Here is an 18,129-nt window from a genome sequence, read left to right on the forward strand (position 1 = left end):
CCAACTGACTTTGCACCTGAACATCCACCATAGACGCACCACCCAAGCCTTGTTTTCGTCGCAACTAGATCTTCCTTCTGACCTTCTTTGCATTTCAATGGAAGCGATAGATTAAGGTGGTCCAAACAGATGAGCAAGCGTAACAAGGCATCTTTATAGCCTGTTACTGGAAGTCCTTTTAAGTGAGGATAGAGCTGAGACATTTTTTCCATATTCAACGACTGTGTGGGAAGCTTGAGTTCGGATACCGTTCGGGCAGATTGAATCCGGAATTGTTGTGCACCGTCTACACCCGATATTCTAACGGATACTTCCTCGGAATTTGCTTCGCATCGAGTCACATTGCTGGTCCAATTGAGATACAATGTTCCTTTTGGTCCATACTCTCCTAACTGCTGCGCTACGGATTTCTCGATCAGCGTTAGGTCGGATCCGTCATCCAGGAAGGCGAAGGTTTGCACTGTACCAGCACGCCCCGTGAGTTTCACGGGAACAATTCGGAACAACGTCTTCGACCCTTGATCTCGGTGCGAGTGGTTTTCCGCAGTGATTGGTTTGGCTTTGTTATCCGTTCTGGAATGCAAAAGTGGGTGATGTTTAAATTCGCATCCATCGATCCCACATTTGGTTGATAGTCGACATCGATTTCTGCCATGTTGATTCAGACATGTACGGCACAACTTCAAGCTATGAACGCTGCGCCAACGATCTTCCACGTTAAGGTCCGAGAACTGCGTGCACTCTTTGACACGGTGACCTGGTTTATTACAGACTGCGCAGCTTCGTGACTCAGTTTTTTCGTTTGTGATCGGGTTCGATGATTGTTCGTCCGCAGCATGTGCGTATAGCTGTGCTTTATCTCTTTGCATACTCTTCTTCTTTGAGTCCGCAGTACGGCGGTCTACGGAACAATTAACTACTTTGGTCACCTGACTCGCCGCTGTAACCATGCTCGACATGTAGCTCGCAAATGTTTGCAGTGTCACGCATTGCACGATTTGTTTATGCATCGCCCACTGGAGCTTCATCTGCGACGGTAGCTTGTCCTCCAGCTCCTGTAATAATGATGGATTGTTCATGTGAGCGGTTTCTCCTGACGCTTGCAAATGATCGCAAAGTCCTTGGAGTTCCATTCCAAATTCGATCACCGTTTCGAGTCGTTCCAATCTTGGTGCTGGTGCAGCACGTACCCTGTTCAACAGTGCGGATATAATCAGCCCTGGTCGCCCATACAGCATCCGAAGTGTTTCAATCACTTGTGGGACAGATGCGGGCAGAAGCAGGCGACTTCTTACGGATTCGCGAGCATGGCCTTTCAAACACCGCTGCAATCTAATCAGATTCTCAGTGTTACTAAATCCGCAGCTGTTAGTAGTGATTTCGTGTTGGCTAATAAATATAGGCCAGTCCTCCGGATTGCCGCAGAAATCTGGAAGGTCACGAGACATAACACGGCGGGCTGCAATTTGCGCTGCAGTTGGACCTTGATCAGCAGTACTTTCATCCCTGACATGCATATCGGGAATGAATTGTGATCCCGTATGTCTTACGTTCCGTGATGATGGCTGGAATGTCGTATCAGGCCGAACCTCGTCCAGGAAGGTCGGCAGTTGCGTGCTTTGTAGGGCAGGGTTTGCCCGTCTAATTCTGGCAGCACTTTTCCGTTGAGGAGGAAGGTACATATCCACCTCAGAAGAGCAGTATTCAAAGGGCAACGGTGGGATATCGAGAGTGGCGTTATCCGTCACGGCACTAGCTGGTGGTGCTGGGGGCACATGATGGGTTGACTTTCGAATACGAGGCCGAGGCTGAGGTGCGGGTGTTCGTGACTTCGGAACTGGACTCCTATGATTCATGGTATTCATCTCGACAGTTTCGTTTCTTTCTTGAGGAGAGATCTGGCTGCTTGATGCGACGGGTTGAGAATTCAGCATGGGTGGATTGACCGCAGGATAAGTCGAAACTACATTTCTACCACCGACAGTAATTTTGCGCTGCTCGGGTGCTTCCGGATTTGGTGGCTGCCCAATGGCTGCATTCAATGTCCTGCATCTTGGTTCCACAGTTCCGTCGGTCCTCATCCATTGCAAAATACTTTCGCGATTACTCCTACGGCTACTCACTGTACTTCCTTTTTCATCGACTTCCTGCATCTCTAGCAGCTCGAATTTCTCCTTGAGAAACGTCCTCTCCAGCTCTTCTTCGGCTAGTATTTGCTGACGCTCTTGCTCCAACCGCTTCTTCTCCAACGCTCTTTCTTGTAGGAAACGCTTTCGGCGGATTTCTTGCTCTTCTTGTAGACGTTGCATTTCTAGCGCTTTAGTAGTAGACATCCTAGATGATCGGCTGCTAACACTGATTGGTAAACACTCGGCGCACGTCCAGGGCCGATGTTCTACCGATCTACTTACGCCCACGCAGCTGAAGTGATACCAATCTTCACATTCTCCGCATTGGACCATATCGTCGGCCCAGTCTGGACGGTCGCAGTCTGGACAGGCGCTCGCTGAGTCGTTGTGCACGGTGCTCTCGAGGAAGGTCGTTGATTTACCCTTGTGAGCCATGTTAGAGTATATTCTTGAGATTGTTCTAATCAACAAGAAACTACACTTTCGTTTAGCGATGAAACTCGATTTCAATCAGCTCAAGCTGAAATATATTTATCATTTAGTTCTTTTTATAAACTCTTATTCAGACATTAATCTTACAATATAGTGTAGGCTTACTATGACTGGTATAAATCGGGCTATAGGTACCACAGAGTGTAGGACCAACTAGAAATACAGCGTTTTTAGATTTATAAGTATTCAAGAATTCAACAATTTCAGTTTAATCTCACATATTGGTTCAATTTCACCGTACAACGATTCAGGTCCAATACACTTGGCACAACGATTCTCTCGTACGTGCACCTATTTAGGGTTACATTTTAGGTTACTCATTTAGAGAAAATAAACGAATTCTATATCTTACGTTCGCAACGCTATTTGAAACCAACACTATTTAAAAGATGATTCGATTAGATAATGCGCTAGACTAACTACAGATAGTTTAGATTTACTGAGTTAGAATATCAAATTCAATAATTGTCCGTAAACTAATAATCACTGGTAATCATCCACGTTCTCATAATTTGTTCTCGGTTTGTTGTCATCGGGTAGCGTCACAAAGGCTGGTGTGAGTGAGTCTCGCAGGGCTGTAGAGCGCATTCAAGGTTGCCAGATTGCGCAGCAACAGTTAGATACAGTATGTATACAAATACAAAAGAAATTCAATACAAAATTTTCAAAACGACTTATCTGCTTTTGTAAACATAGATTCAAACGTCGATTTGTCGAATCTGAGAGCACTCCCACGCAAACCAACACCACCAACAGTGAGAGTTGCGTGAGAGTGCTCTCAAATTCGATAATTCGACGTATGAATCTTTGTTTACAAAAGCAGATAAGTCGTTTTGAAAATTTGGTATTGAATTGTTAAGTATTGCCTTACAAATCCTATATCCTTCCTCTATCTATCAATATCTGCTTTCTCCTTTTATCAATCTCGTTTTCTCTTTTATAGCTAAATCTCTACTTTTTTCTTCTGTATATCTCTTTTATCTCAGAATTTCAATTTAATATTTTTCTATCCAATAGTACAGCTAACTTCTTCCTTGGCTACTCTAAACAATTTCTCAAACACAAATTAAAAAATCAAAATCAATATTATTATGTCATTTTATGATCAATCTAATTTTTTTATCCTTCGTTTTTTCCTGGCTGATTTCTGGTTTGCTATGATGTTACACGCAGAGAAAATCTACCTTTTTGAACTAAAAAATAAAATTATTGAAATATTTTTTAAACTTAAATATTTTATTTTTAAAGTCAAAACCGAAATATATTTAATTCAAAAAATTTCATTGCTGCAATCCAGTATAAATTAATACAGTATATTATAAACTAGTTTGTGAAGTAAATATTACAAATATAATTATTGTGGTTTTATTTTCCACACGAAGCCTAACCAAAAATAATAATTGATAATCACAGGAAATTTTATATAACATTCAAAATAAACTTTTGATTACGATTTTTTTTTTAATTAAAGAAAAATATTGTTGTACAAACAAAAAAAAAATTGTAAATTCAACAATTTTTATTTTGAGTGCTGTTTTGGAACATTGTAGAAACAACAATATCTTTCGTCTAATTAATTCTGATTTTTTGTTGAATTCAACAAATAAAATTATTAGCCGGGGAACAATAATTATTTTTGTTGTTTTTATACATTAATATCATTGAGTTTAAGAAAAACATTTCGCTGCGTGTAAGACTTATCATCAGAACCAATACAAAGTTTATGTATGAAATATTCATTGTTATGGAGAAACATAATTTCAGATTCCTACCATTAAGCTATTTTCTATTCATTTAATTGCATCGACATTACTATTTTGAATTTTCCAACCTGATTTAAATCCTGATAAGTCTTAATAGTTCTCCACATAGGATAGGAAGAGTGGAATCGCCAACTTCCTATTGTTAACATCTCGTGGATAAAATGCGGGCTCTTCTCCCCATCTATCAATCTGGGAAACGAGGGCTAGGTTATATTATTATATGTACTAACTTTCTTCTGGAAGGAGATTCTCTATTCATCTCGTGGATTCGCATAAGTGTCTCTGCTTATGGAACCTCTGCTTGTTGGACCTTCATACAGGAGTTTGATGAAATACAAACAATAATATAATCATGATCAAATCGTTTGTCAGATATGGCCAGTACTATCGGCAGGTGCCTTGCTACAATGGATGGTAGTATCATCATCAATTTCGGCATGTCCACTATCTGCTGCCATCAACGTATGGCCGGTTTAAAAATACTTGAATGATATTTTACGAACGTTCACAACGTCAGGATTGATTAAAGTATCATGTGTTGGAACATATTGCAATTGTTATTTTGCGCACTGCAGTTATCTAGCCAAAACGTTATTTCTAGACCAACATTTGAAAAGGGCGTAACAGCCAAAATGTATTCCTTCTGATTCTTCGTCCTCTGTATTGCTATATATGTAGACGAAGAATCAGAAGGAATACATTTTGGCTCTACGCCCTTTTGAAATGTTGGTCTAGATTTCTCCTGCATCTTTGAACCGGTCATCACTCGACGGAAACAGCTCGTAATGTCGTTGGCTTGACAGGCAGATTCATCCCACAAGCATGTATTAACAGGCAGGTCTTTCATGTACTTGCCCTCAGGAGCAAAGGTTTCCAAGGGACCATCCACAAAGTACGTGACGCTTATAGGCGGAGGGGGCTCCGAGCAGCGTGTCGATTCATATAAATGACTTGCATATATTGTTTTTTTTTTGTTTTTTCGAGAGTTGACCAGTTGTAGTCTTAATAGACTGGTATCTCGACTGGGCTCTCCATGTGATACACAATACTAGCAGACGACTCAAGCTATGTTGCTCACTAGGTCACTGCGGTCTGGGTTCGTATTGTGATCATACCGATACATTTCCCTTCCCGCAGTCTGTCAGTTTAAAAACAAATAATAATAATAATGAAAGCTCATCACGCGCATGAATGTTTTCCGAATAATTAACATGTTAAGTTGATTTAATGTTTTCTTGGAGCCGACATTCAATACCGAATAGTAGTCTATGTTGACAACGGGTGGTACTGATGCCATCTCCAAGTAAAGGCCGTTCTACAGCGATTAACGCAACGGCGCATCTTGACAGTAATTCTGTATTCTCTGTCAAAACGCGTCACCGCGCCCACCACCGCAGCCGAGCCATAACACTTTGATGTAATGTGATGGGATCATACTAGTGGACTTTGTTTCAACATGGAATAATTTAAATGGTATCGTAAATATACAATAAATTAATTTAAGTACTATTGCAATAAATCGACATATTAATCTGAGAGCTTCCATTATTTTGGCGGTTGATCAAGATTATGGCGTCATATCCTTTACAGTACTGTCTGATATCATAAATTTCAGTAGTCAAATGGTCATGTTCTATTCCGCTCTTCAAAATTCAAATCTTTAAAGTGTGGTCCAAGATTCAGTTATCAATGGTATGGTAATGCTTCATTGCGTCTATTTCCTAGCTAAATGAATGAATTTTACGATTATGAAGCATTGATTTATATGAATAACATCATTAAAAAAATATGTACTACTCGTTGGATAGTCATTTCTATTATTGTGAGTTGTATAATTAATGTAAAACACTACTTGTCTTCTATATTTTAGATCTGTTATTGTCATTGTGTTGTTGTCGGTTATCTGTCTGTTATGTTTCAACATAAAGGTCTTTTATAACTTTGTCTTATTAGTGTTTTAGTCATTGTTAGATGCAGTATGTATAAAACTACAAAAGAATTTTTGAGTATTGCTATACAAATCCTATGTCCTTCTTCTATCTATAAATATCTGATTTCTCCTTTTATCAATCTCTTTTTCTCTTTTATAATCTCAACCTCCACTTTTTTCTTCTGTCTTTCTTCTATCTCAGATTTTCAATTTAATATTTTTCTATCCAACAGTACAGTAAACTTCTACCTTGGCTGCTCTAAACCATTTCTGAAACAAAAATTTAAAAAAATAAAATTCTGTTTAATTACTGAATCTAAAATGTTCAATATTATTATTTTATTTTGTGATCAATCTATTTTTTTAAACCTACGTTTTTCTTGGCTGATTTCTGGTTTGCTATGACATTACTATTTTGAATTTTTAACCTGATGTAAATCTTGATAAGTCTAAATAGTTCTCCACTCCCAATTGAAAACATTCTGAAAATTGAATGTCTCTAAAATACAAAGTAGACTTCTCAATTTCAATCTATATTCCAACCTATCCTATCCTACCTATGGCCACGCGTTGGCTTCGCTACTTCCGGTTGACGAGAAATTGATTAATTTCCCGACCCCTTGGAGAGTGCTAATGAGCAATAGCGGATCCTCCATGTAAAGAGCTATACCTGATCAGTATGCCGGGACATACGATCAGGGGCTCAGTCTGCAAAGCAGCCGATCCACTGTGAATCGTTAGAGGCGCACTGAAGTGCTCCAAATGTGATATGATACACAGATGAATATTATCTTCAGTACCGTCAACCCCCGTGACCTTGGCTAGGGATAAATGACTTGCATATATTGTTGCGAACTAATGTAAACTAATGTAAACATTCAATTTTATTTATTTAAAAATGGGATAAAATCTAATTTGACCGCTTTCAGTATTTGAGCCAACATTTTGGCTACTTGACAGGTCTCCTGCTCGATTGGCTGCTGTTTTTTGACGGTTCGATTGGTGGCACATACCTATCCGCGTTTTTCTTATGCTACGTTTTGACAAGGCAAGTGAATTCAACAACTCAGTTGAATTCAATTGACTTGCCAAAAGTTGAACATGTTCAACTTTCTTTTCGTTCAAGTGAATTGAATTAAGGTGTTTTACACGTTCAGTTCGCGTTCAATTCAAGCGACTTGCTCAATTCACTTGCCTTGTCTAAACGTAGCATTAAGGTTCCCCCAAACACACGCGATGCGACAGTCGCGACGCGATTCTATCGTTTGGCGACTGCGATTCTGTCGCCGTTGGTATGGAAGCGTAAATAGAACTTTGCCTGCATCGACCAAACGATAGAATCGCTGCGACTAGTTGTCGCCGTCGCGGCGATGTAATCGTTTAGGTTTGGGGGAGCCTTTATTCAGGCCTCTATCCAGTTTTCCGCGAGCGGTCATGGCCGCCAGTTTGCCTGCGGGTCAGTCTCTGATATGACGTTTGTGGAGGTCAACTGCACCCACCGCTCCGAGCATTCTGACCAATGTTGCATATAAGAAGGTACTGATTCAGTGAATTCAAGCCTTCTTATATACCACATTGATCAAAATGCTCGAATGGTGGGTGCAGTTGACCTCCAGAAATGTCAAATCAGAGACTAACCAGCCCGGTGGCATCCCTATCTCACACAATAGGTTTGTTTTGCAGCCAACATTGTTCTGTATCCTAATGAGAATCAAATGTGATGGTTGTAAACAAAACACATACCATCATGAGTTTTACACTGAGATGTTGGCTACAGAAACATGGCGTCGTGCCAGGTGGCTGAGACTAACCCGCAGGCAAACTGCCCCATAAAAAGTTTGACAGTTCTGAAATTTTACCATCCTCCGACGAAATCGGGTGCATACCAAATCTAACTATTTTCACACCGACGACGTCGATTGTCGTAGAATACTTAATTTCGTCGCCAGACTCATTGAACAATGAAGTCGGGTGCAATCGGTATTCGATTTCATCGGTAAATAATCGATAGATTATTTGGTGTGGTATTTGGTGCTTATTTTGATCGTCCGATTAATTAACAGATGAAGTCGGGTGCTGGTGCTTATAAACATAACACGAAGCAAAAGTGAGTATATGTATTTATTTAATTTTTAATTAATTAAATATTATCTAATTTGATAGTTTCTAGATTTTGAGTAAGCTCGAATAGTTGATCGGAAGAATAGTGTGCACCAGCTACCGCCCGGAATGTAGTGAGTTGCACTCGACCCCGGCGAAAAACTCCTCCTCCTTCTCGGACTCGGTCGAGTCGGACATGTCCGTGGGCAAGAGCTCCGAGGGAGTGGAAATATTGCTCTCCGGATTGAAGGCGGCCACCTTGGCGCTAAGTTAGTTAAGTTATTAGTTCAAGCTTATTTTACCGTCTGTATGGATCCCCGAGGAAGTTCTTTGAAGATTTATGATTTCGGCGTAGTTTGAATTGCCGAATTAACGAGAAGGTTTTACTTTCTTTGTACTTGTGTTTTCCTCATTTAGAAATACATGAGGGGTGGGGTGGAATTGCAGATGAAGATGTTCATCCACAGTTTAGGGCGAGTGAGCACCGAACAATAATGACTTCCTCAGGAGATTGACTATCGAAAGTTGTGGCGCGAGGTCAGTGAATGGAACAAATACTTCTTGAAAATTTTCTAATTACTTCTTTTTCTTGCAGAATCGATAAGTTTGAGAAGATCCCGCTCGATAACTAATTTTCCATGTACTCGGACCTGGATCCATAATTTACGGGTTATGCTATGCCTTAATTTGATAGACCTATTGAACACTCTATTTTATCTGATCTCATTACTTGGCACATCGATTTATCTACAGATTAAGTCTAATCTGTTCTTTATTGAAATCTAATAAAACGATTAAACACCCTATTTCGTCTTATTTCATTATTTGGCCCACCGATTTCTCTATAGATTTATTCTAATCCACTCCTGGATGAAATTTATTATATCGATTGAACACCCTATTTGGTCTGATTTATCTATAGATTTAGTCTGATCTGCTCTTTGATGAAATTTAATGAATCGATTAAACACCCTATTTCGTCTGATTTCATTATTTGGTCAACCGATTTATCTACAGGTTTAATCTAATTCGCTCCATGATGATACGTAATAATATGATCAATCAATATATTTCGTCTGGTTTCGTCACATATCATTCACAACAAAGTCGACCTATTATTCATTCGATTTAATCGATGTTAGTCCACCGATATAGTTTATCCACAGACAAACAGACATAACACTCGTCAAATTTCCATCGTTCACTGATTTACTGGTCAATTCAAATAATCATTAGTTGGCCAATCGGTCACTAGTGGCGCGCGCATCGGATTTGCTCGAGTTTGACATTTGCTCACTACCGTCATCTGGTTCGTGATTTGCCCAACTAACTGAAATCAACAGATGTCGTTAGTGTTTAAATTACGATGAATTTGATGAGTGAATGTTCAATGTGTTATGTCTGTTTGTCTGTGGTTTATCGTCGCGTCGGTTGTCTCCCCTGTAAATTTCTCATAAGGCTCGGTGAAACAATCTCTAAATTCGCCGGGACCAAAGTCGGTCGATCCTATCGTCGTGAATCGATTTAGTCGGGGGGAAAGTAGGGAGGATTTTTTATGGGGTGGCGGCCATTACCGCTCGCGGAAAACTGGATAGTTGTTATTATAGTTTTAAAAGAAGTTAATCCGGTGCTGTCGTCTTGATTCAGTTTTAAAAGTTATTCAGAAGTTCATTCAGGGTTTTTCTCTCAGATTGTGTCCTAAATTAGGTCGATGGATGGAATTAGTTTCGAAATTGCCCTTGAAACCCGTTTCGCTAAGAATTGACAGAAAAGTATATTTGAGAGATACCGAATAGAATTCTTTCTTATAAATAATATCCACAATTTCTTTTGAAATTCTTCCAAAAGATCCTTCGTGCGTTTCCGAATTTTCTTCTAGAATTCTGCCAGAAATTACTTCAGTAATTCTTCCAGGAATTCATGCATGCATTCAATATTCATTGGCGATATCTTTCAGGCATTCGTTGGAAATTCTTCTAGGAATATCTTTGAATGCTGTTCCAGGATTTTCTCTGGCAGTCGCTGGATTAATTTGGAAATAACTCCTCCAGGAAATTCTTCTGGAATACAAGAACTTACTCAAAGTTTCCTTCAGGAATTCGTTCTTTGAGAAATTCCTGTGGAATTTCCTTGAGATTTTTTTTCCGGAACTTCCTTGAGGCATTTCTCCGGAAGTTCCTTGAGGAATTCCCCTGGAAGCTTATTGATCTATTCTTGCGGAAGTTCCTTTAAATATTCCAGAAGTTCCTTGAGGAATTCCTCTGGAAGTGGAGGAGTTGTTCCGTAAGTTCTTCTAAGAAATCCTTCGCAAAATCCTCAAGGAATTCCACCGGAGGTTCCTTCATGAGTTTCACCGGAAGCTAACACAGAAATTTCTATACGAAAGTTCCTCCATGAAGCAGGAAGTTTTTCGAAGAAACTCCTGGAGGAATTAATGGAGGAACTTCCGGAAGAATTACTTGAGGAACTCCCGGAAGAATTCCTGGATCAACTTCCGGAGGAATCCCTGAAGGAACTTCGGGATGAAATCATGTAGAAACCTTCGGAGCAATCCCTCAAGGAACTTCCTGAGAAATTCCTCATGGAACTTTCGGAGGATTTCTTCAAGGAATATGTAAGGATGAAACTTGCGGGGAATTTCTGAAGAAAAATTCAAGTAAATTCCTGAAGGAACTTCCGGAAGTTGTTAAGTTTTCCATGTTGGACTATTGAAAGATTAGAAATTGCAGAAGGAACTCCTAGCATTAAGGTTTCTTAAGGCCACCTTACGGTTTCTAAGCCAAGTTACCATTTTTTCATTCGTATGTCATGAGGCTAACACGATGATTGTTTTATGCCCAGTGAAATCGAGACAATTTCCAATGCCACCCTCAGCATGGTCTTGCTTTGTAGCTGCGCGACTAGGGTGGTTCAAAATATCGATTTTGCTCCACAGTGCTTATTTGATTCTTTATCATGTTCTGAGTGTCCTCTGAAAATTTGAGCTCATTTGGATTAAAACTGACTTAGCGCAAGCCGTTTCAAGTTTGCATGCAAATTAGTATGGGGAAATTTTTTTTCGTTGTACTGTTAATGATGCTTCCCCATTAAGCGCAGGCTAAGAGAAAACCTACATAGCTAAAAGGAATACTCTACAGCTTTCACCCAGTGAAAACCGCATCTTAATTCATCTTTCCAATAATTAGTAACCGAATTTAATCTATACCGTGGTTTTCTGGAGCTAATTGCATAACTCATCAACAGGCAACATTGCTGCTCGTGGCGCGAAAGATAGCACACACAAATTCAGGCTACTATCCTACTATGTTGCACTGCACATTTCAGTGATGCCCTCAAAGAAGTTTAACGATCATGACTAAAGATTCGCAACCTGTCTTAAAATCGATTACTAATTATTGGGGCGATTAATTAACATGCGGTTTTCGTTAAGTGAAAGCTGTAGAGTATACCTTCTAGCTATGTAGGTTTTCTTTTAATCTGCGCTCAATGGAAAAGCGGCATTAACATTATAATGAAAAAATAAATTTCCCCATACTTAGGGGAAAGTGGGGCAAGATGGCCACCCTAAGCGGTAACCCTTGTAAAATAGTGACACTATTTCAAAATCTGCTGATTTGTCCATGAAACACCTTCATGATGACCCTTCTTTGACATAAGTATCAATATACACTGATTAATGACGTTTCAGTATCTTATAAATTGGTTTTAAAAAAAGGTGTTTTTATGATGCATATATTTACCATATGGGGCGATATGACCACCTCCTCGGGGCAAGACGAGCAAGGCCTAAAAATTATATTAAAAACAATGCTAAATTTATTTAGAACATGGGACTCTTTTCCTGCACTTCTATGGATTATGTACAAATGATGTTCCGCTTGAAAATGTCGAATTCCATGTTGATTTGTTGACCACTGGCTCTACGACAATATCAAAATTTGCCAAAAGCTGATTTTTACGATTAAAACTATATTCGTTATTCTAAATCATCTCTGATTCAGGCAGAAACTCTTTTGATCATTTTTAAAATGCATTTAAGGGTTAGGCGACTCTTAATCCTGGAGATGACCTTGTTTCTAATACAGTTGGCAATACCGCCCCAAGCCGACATATATACAAAGATAGGATATAAATCGATCATTATGACTGTGAATGACTCCTCAAATTATTATTGTAGATAGGCTATAGTTATATAAGTGCCTTGGTAAATATCAATTTGTGCTAAAAAATCAGTAATTTAGGCTTCAATCCTTAAATAATGTAACCACAAAATTATAAGAAAAATCGAATTTCAACTGAACCATCTTCAAATCAATATTACAAGAACAAGTGAGGTTGTCAAAGCACGTTTTTCAGTTGTATAGCCCTTTTACATTATTGTTAATCATCCCTCGTAATAATAATGTGTATTTAATGCTCACTTAAGTCATACTTAACGTTGGCTGTCTTGCCCCATATGGCGATCTTACCCCACTTTCCCCTATTTGCATGCAAACTTGAAACAGCTTGTGCTAAATCAGTTTTAATCCAAATGAGCTCAAATTTTCAGAAGACACTCAGAACATGATAAAGAATCAGATAAGCACTGTGGAGCAAAATCGATTTTTTGAACCACCCTAATGTATATAGATAGGAAACAATATCCAGGCGCGACTTACCGTTAGGTTTACCCTCCCCTAAAAGAGACACTAAGCTGACGTTTAATGAACATGTTGTTTTCATAGTCTATAAGGGCTCCCGTATCTTCTTCTTCAATGACTCTATAGAGTAAATTCACCGAAATCTGTGGAATGATTTAAGTGTATACATTCCAACTGGAATTTGGCCTGCTTTTCAACTTAGTATTCTATTAGCATTTCCTCAGTTTTTAATTGAAAGGTTTTGCACACAAGATACATACTCATGCATTGGCGGGCATAAAAAGCTTTCAATTAATAACTGTGGCAATGCTAATATATTTTATCTTGTATCCGTTGGGATTACTTTAAAAGCTAGATAAATTCTTCTCGTTATCACACATTTTTTTCAACTAAAGAAGATTCATAAAGAATGTCACAAAAAAATGGCAATTTTCAACCGTCCACATTTGTTACGTTTTTTGTATTAAAATAATCAATGGACCGCTAAACTTTCCGAAACCTTCCATTCTCACTTAACTTTTCAAAAGGACCTAAGTAAAATTTTTTTCATGAATTAATTTGAATAGTGCAAAAACAACATGAAAGCTTTTGATTGCTGTAATCAAAAATTCATTAAAAATTAAAAGTTAAGCAAGCATTTTTCATAATAAGCGTGACTTACTTTGTGGACAGCTGTCAAGAATGCTCTTTAAATAGCAATGAGTACGGGTATTTTACCATGGTTCTAGTTTTTGTTTTATTAAGATTTTTAATCCCATAATCCTTTAGAAAAAATACCTAACCTAAGAGTTTTTTGTGCTGACAGGAATCTGTGCAAATCGAATAAAATTTCAGGCATATTTTCAATCTCTAATTGAAGAAAATGGATTCCCCACATGATTCCGGGAGGTTTCCAACACAATTGTGTCCAATAGTTTTTATATTGAATAGTCCTACGTCAAAAAGCTTAAATCAATTCACTTGCCAAAAAAATGTGAATCGCTATCAATAACAGTTTGAGAACCCCTGATTTCTGCGGATGATCGCTCGATTCGCACTTCGAATTTCCAATCATGATTTCTAAAGGGTTTGGACCCTTCCGTAGCTCATTAGGAGTTTACATACGAGGAACTTGATAAATTATTGCTTAAATATAGAAACTTGCCTTAGAAACCTTGTGGGATATCTTAATTGAGATGCGATTCTCGTAAAGGAGCCCGGCCATTCAAATTAGTTTCGTTTGCCTTTCCACAAAACAAGGATTGTATATGATATGAAACCCTATTCCAAAAGTTAACATCATCCAATAATTTTGGGTTTCAAAACCCGCGATCTAGAGATTGACACTTCCCGTATAATGGTTGACCCGCCGGAGATAGAAACGGGAAAACAAAAATGTCGCTCCACAAAAAGTGAAAACGCCTCTCACGGTGGTGGAGCAAGTTTTTATTTGCAAATTTCTTACCTTTTACAAAAACTTCCGGAAATCAAATTACCAGCAACCTGAAGCCGGTGGCCGGAACAATAAACTGCACAGAATTAGAAGCGATTTGTCGCAGTGAAAATGTTGGAAATTTTGGGAAATATCGCAAATTCGACGCTGCGTGTCGTCTACAGATAACTTTTTTTGTGTGAAGAAAGAGGTTTTGTGCTTCGCGAGGTGCGTTTAGACAGAGCAAGGTTGCCAATTTTTATATGCGAGGCAGTTAATCCCGCCAATTGTCAAATATATTAACGGCATATACACGGTTAGCTCATACAACCTAAACACAGGTTAGAAATTACTCAAAATTATAGTTCAAACAGTTAAAAAGTTAAAAAAAAATATTTCGACCTCAACAGTAAGGTCGTCTTCAGTGTCTTGTACTTGACTCGACTCGATATATTCAAACATTCTGTTCCCGAAGGGAATCCAAAATTTATGAAGCAGCACATTTTTTTTGTGGCGATGCTCAAAATTGTAATTATTTATTTTACTCAATACAAATTTACAGCTTAATCTAATCAATGACTTACAAGTAGTGGTTTCCTTCTATCCACTAGGTTCGACTATACTTCCAGGTGTCAACCTATAACCTACCCTACTTGGATCTCGCGAATTTGGTCGGGCAGTTGCTGTTCAAATGGTTTATAAATAAGCTATGTTTTTCATTGCATTTCGTTTTAAGGCTTACTTACGATTTACTCAACCGTTACTGTTATGATGGTTTCAGGGATCTTTTAGCAAACTCGTTCGTTTTTTTTGTTGAGCCAGCTTTAAAGCACAGACAAACAGACGTAACACTAGAGAAATTACCATCGACCATGGCTTTAACGATCAATTTAAATTTAATTGATTGCGCGTTTCAGAATTAGAGGCGCTGGTGTCGTAATCCTTCGAGTTTGACATTTCACTCCAGCGCCTTCTGGTGAGAATGTCATACGAAACATTGTTTCGTGTAACATGCTCGCAAGATGGTGGTAGAGGAGTTGAGTGATGGATTTTTCAGAAAAATGTTCAAGCTGTTACGTCTGTTTGTCTGTGTTTAAAGCTTTATTAGGATGAAATAAATCAGATTATTTTAAATTACATCAGTCGACCAAATTAACTTACATTATTGTTTCCCATTAATATCTATCACAACTAATTACTAACTTTCTAGGCTAAAACTTCTAGGTTAAAGAGGATTTGAAATTGACTCGCTTAAACACGTAGCGATTCTACTCTTCCGTTCGCCATCTTTCTTTTTCTCCTTATCCATCACCGTTTATATAAACTTCCCCTTCGAGTCAAAAGGAGAAAACACGTCTAACGCATAATACGTCAAGTTTAGGTAATTCTTCGTGCTGCTCGACAACATTCTCCACCCCGTAACACTTGGTCTGGCAAGTTTTACTATTATTAAGATCGAGCAATGCTACCTTACATACTGCTCTTTTCATGCGACCCGATTGAGTTCTCACAATAACTTGTCTAATCTCACCATCACTTCCTTTGATAGTTTCTTCGACTACTCCTCTTTTCCACCCGTTTCTAGTAGCTTCGTCCACCACAATCACAAGGTCATCTTTCTGTAGAGGTTCGAATCACTTCGTACGTCTTGTTATGATAGGCAGGTACTCTTTTACCCATCTTCTCCAGAACTGGTCCGTCATGCTCCGCGCCAAGTCCCAATCCGTCCTACAGACACTTGAACTCGCGTTCATACTCTTAGTTGGTTGCACAACACCGTTCGAGCTTAACATCAAGAAATGATTAGGTGTCAACGCCTCGTCATCCTTCGTGTCCAACGAAACAAACGTTAAAGGCCGAGAGTTAACTATTGCTTGAGCTTCCTTTAGAACCGTAAGGAGGGTTTCATCATTGGGTGATTTTGAAAGCATCATAGATTCTAAAGCCAATTTAACGGAACGTACCAACCTCTCCCACACCCCACCCATATGAGGCGCGGCCGGAGGATTAAACTTCCATTTGGTGTAACAGTTAGTAAACGTATTCGCCAAGTCTCCGTTGTTAATTTGCGTTTGCAACTCACGGCTAGCTCCGACGAAGTTACTTCCGTTGGCGGAGTATATTTCTTGAGGTGCTCCTCGTATCGCTATAAATCTTCTTATAGCCATCTTGCATGATTCAGTAGATAGAGAATGGGTCACTTCAAGATGCACAGCTCGTATCACAAGGCAAGTAAAGAGCGCGACCCAGCGCTTCTCTAATCGCCTTCCAACTTTTACCGTTAGTGGTCCGAAGTAATCGATACCGACAAACTGGAACGGTCGGCAAAAGCTTTCCAGTCTAGCCGCCGGAAGCGGTGCCATTTTAGGAATAACCGGAGATGCAGTTTTGAACCTACAGTAAAAGCAGTCTCGCTTGACTTTATCGACCAAAGACCTCACATTAGGGATGTGAAATTTTTGTTTGAGTTCATTCACGACAGTCTCGCGATTTGCGTGTAAGTATCTTCGATGATACCATTCTACAACCAAATACGTGATGCAGTGCTCTTTCGGTAGTATTATCGTATTTTTCGCATCGTACGACAAATAGTAGGCTGCTCCACTTCGTCCTTCTGAACGTAACAAACCGTCATCATCCAAAAACGGTGATAGTTTAAATAGTGAACTCGATTTGCTCAACTGAAGATCTTGATAGACTTCAGAACTGACGTTCGTTCCCTTACGCCTACTCAGAATTGCAATTTCTTCTCCGTACCTACTCGCCTGAGCGGATTTGTATAACGTATTTTCCGCTCGTTTCAGCTCATGATGTGTCATGTGATCACCATCACCATTCCAACCATCACCATTTACTACAGCGTTGTCTTTCATTTCAGATGTTTTACGTTTACCGCACAGCACGAACCTCCAAACGTATACAGTCGCTCTCAACATTCTTTCCCATTTGGAGAATCTTGACGCATCTACTACTTCCTTCGGAACATATAGCCGGTGTGCGAAACATCCTCGTACTTCTTCTTCAACGTTCGGCTCGGGAATCTCGCCCTCGTGCCAAAGTTCCTCTGGATGCTTCAAGAAGGTGGGCCCGCTATACCATATGGATTTGGATGAGAAATTAGGTCCTGAACTCCATTTCGTTGCTTTGTCTGCAGGATTTTGCTTGGAGGATATTTTCTTCCATTCCGATATTTCCGACTTTGAAAGTATCTCCCCTATTCTAAAGGCGACAAACTGTTTGTATCGCCTGTGATCCGATCGTATCCAGGATAAAACCGTGGCAGAATCAGACCAGAAGACTCTCCTATTTATGAACAAAGTGTGATTCGCAGCGATAGCCTTTGCGAGTCTAGTCCCAAGAACTGCAGCTTGGAGCTCCAGACGTGGTATCGACATCGGTTTGATTGGTGCTACTTTTGTTTTACCTCCAATTAATGCACATTGGAAGCGTCCACAGATATACGCTCGGAAATAGCCCACTGCTGCATAGGCCTTATCACTGGCGTCCACAAAAATATGAAGCTCAATGTTGTCCGGCTGCTTTAGTACCGAGGGGCAATCAACTGCATAAATCAGTTGAATTGTAAATACATGCATCTAAAAATACATTTAAAAATACCTGAAAAATACAAAAATTCTTTTTAATACTTCAATTCGAAATAATT

The 18,129-nt window shown here is 39.3% G+C and overlaps 2 protein-coding genes across 5 annotated transcripts in view; both read right to left on the minus strand.

The window, feature by feature from the left end:
• Positions 1–14,694, minus strand: part of LOC134211620 (transportin-1) — a 77,771-nt gene extending 63,077 nt beyond the window's left edge. For all 4 annotated transcript variants that reach the window (XM_062688688.1, XM_062688687.1, XM_062688686.1 and 1 more), the window contains exon 1: positions 14,499–14,694. The gene's annotated coding sequence lies outside the window, so the exon portion shown is untranslated. The remainder of the gene's footprint in view (positions 1–14,498) is intronic.
• Positions 14,695–16,099: 1,405 nt separating this feature from the next.
• On the minus strand, positions 16,100–17,338 carry LOC134209542 (uncharacterized). The gene has a single exon (XM_062685520.1). It carries the CDS (start codon positions 17,336–17,338, stop codon positions 16,100–16,102), a length of 1,239 nt encoding a protein of 412 aa, XP_062541504.1.
• Positions 17,339–18,129: the final 791 nt, after the last annotated feature.

The sequence above is a fragment of the Armigeres subalbatus genome, chromosome 2, assembly GCF_024139115.2.
Source record: "Armigeres subalbatus isolate Guangzhou_Male chromosome 2, GZ_Asu_2, whole genome shotgun sequence".
NCBI lineage: Eukaryota > Metazoa > Arthropoda > Insecta > Diptera > Culicidae > Armigeres > Armigeres subalbatus.

What these genes read in the sequence shown, in the direction of transcription:
- LOC134209542 (XM_062685520.1), bottom strand. Translation starts at nt 17,338, where the DNA reads ATGAAAGACAACGCTGTAGTAAATGGTGATGGTTGGAATGGTGATGGT.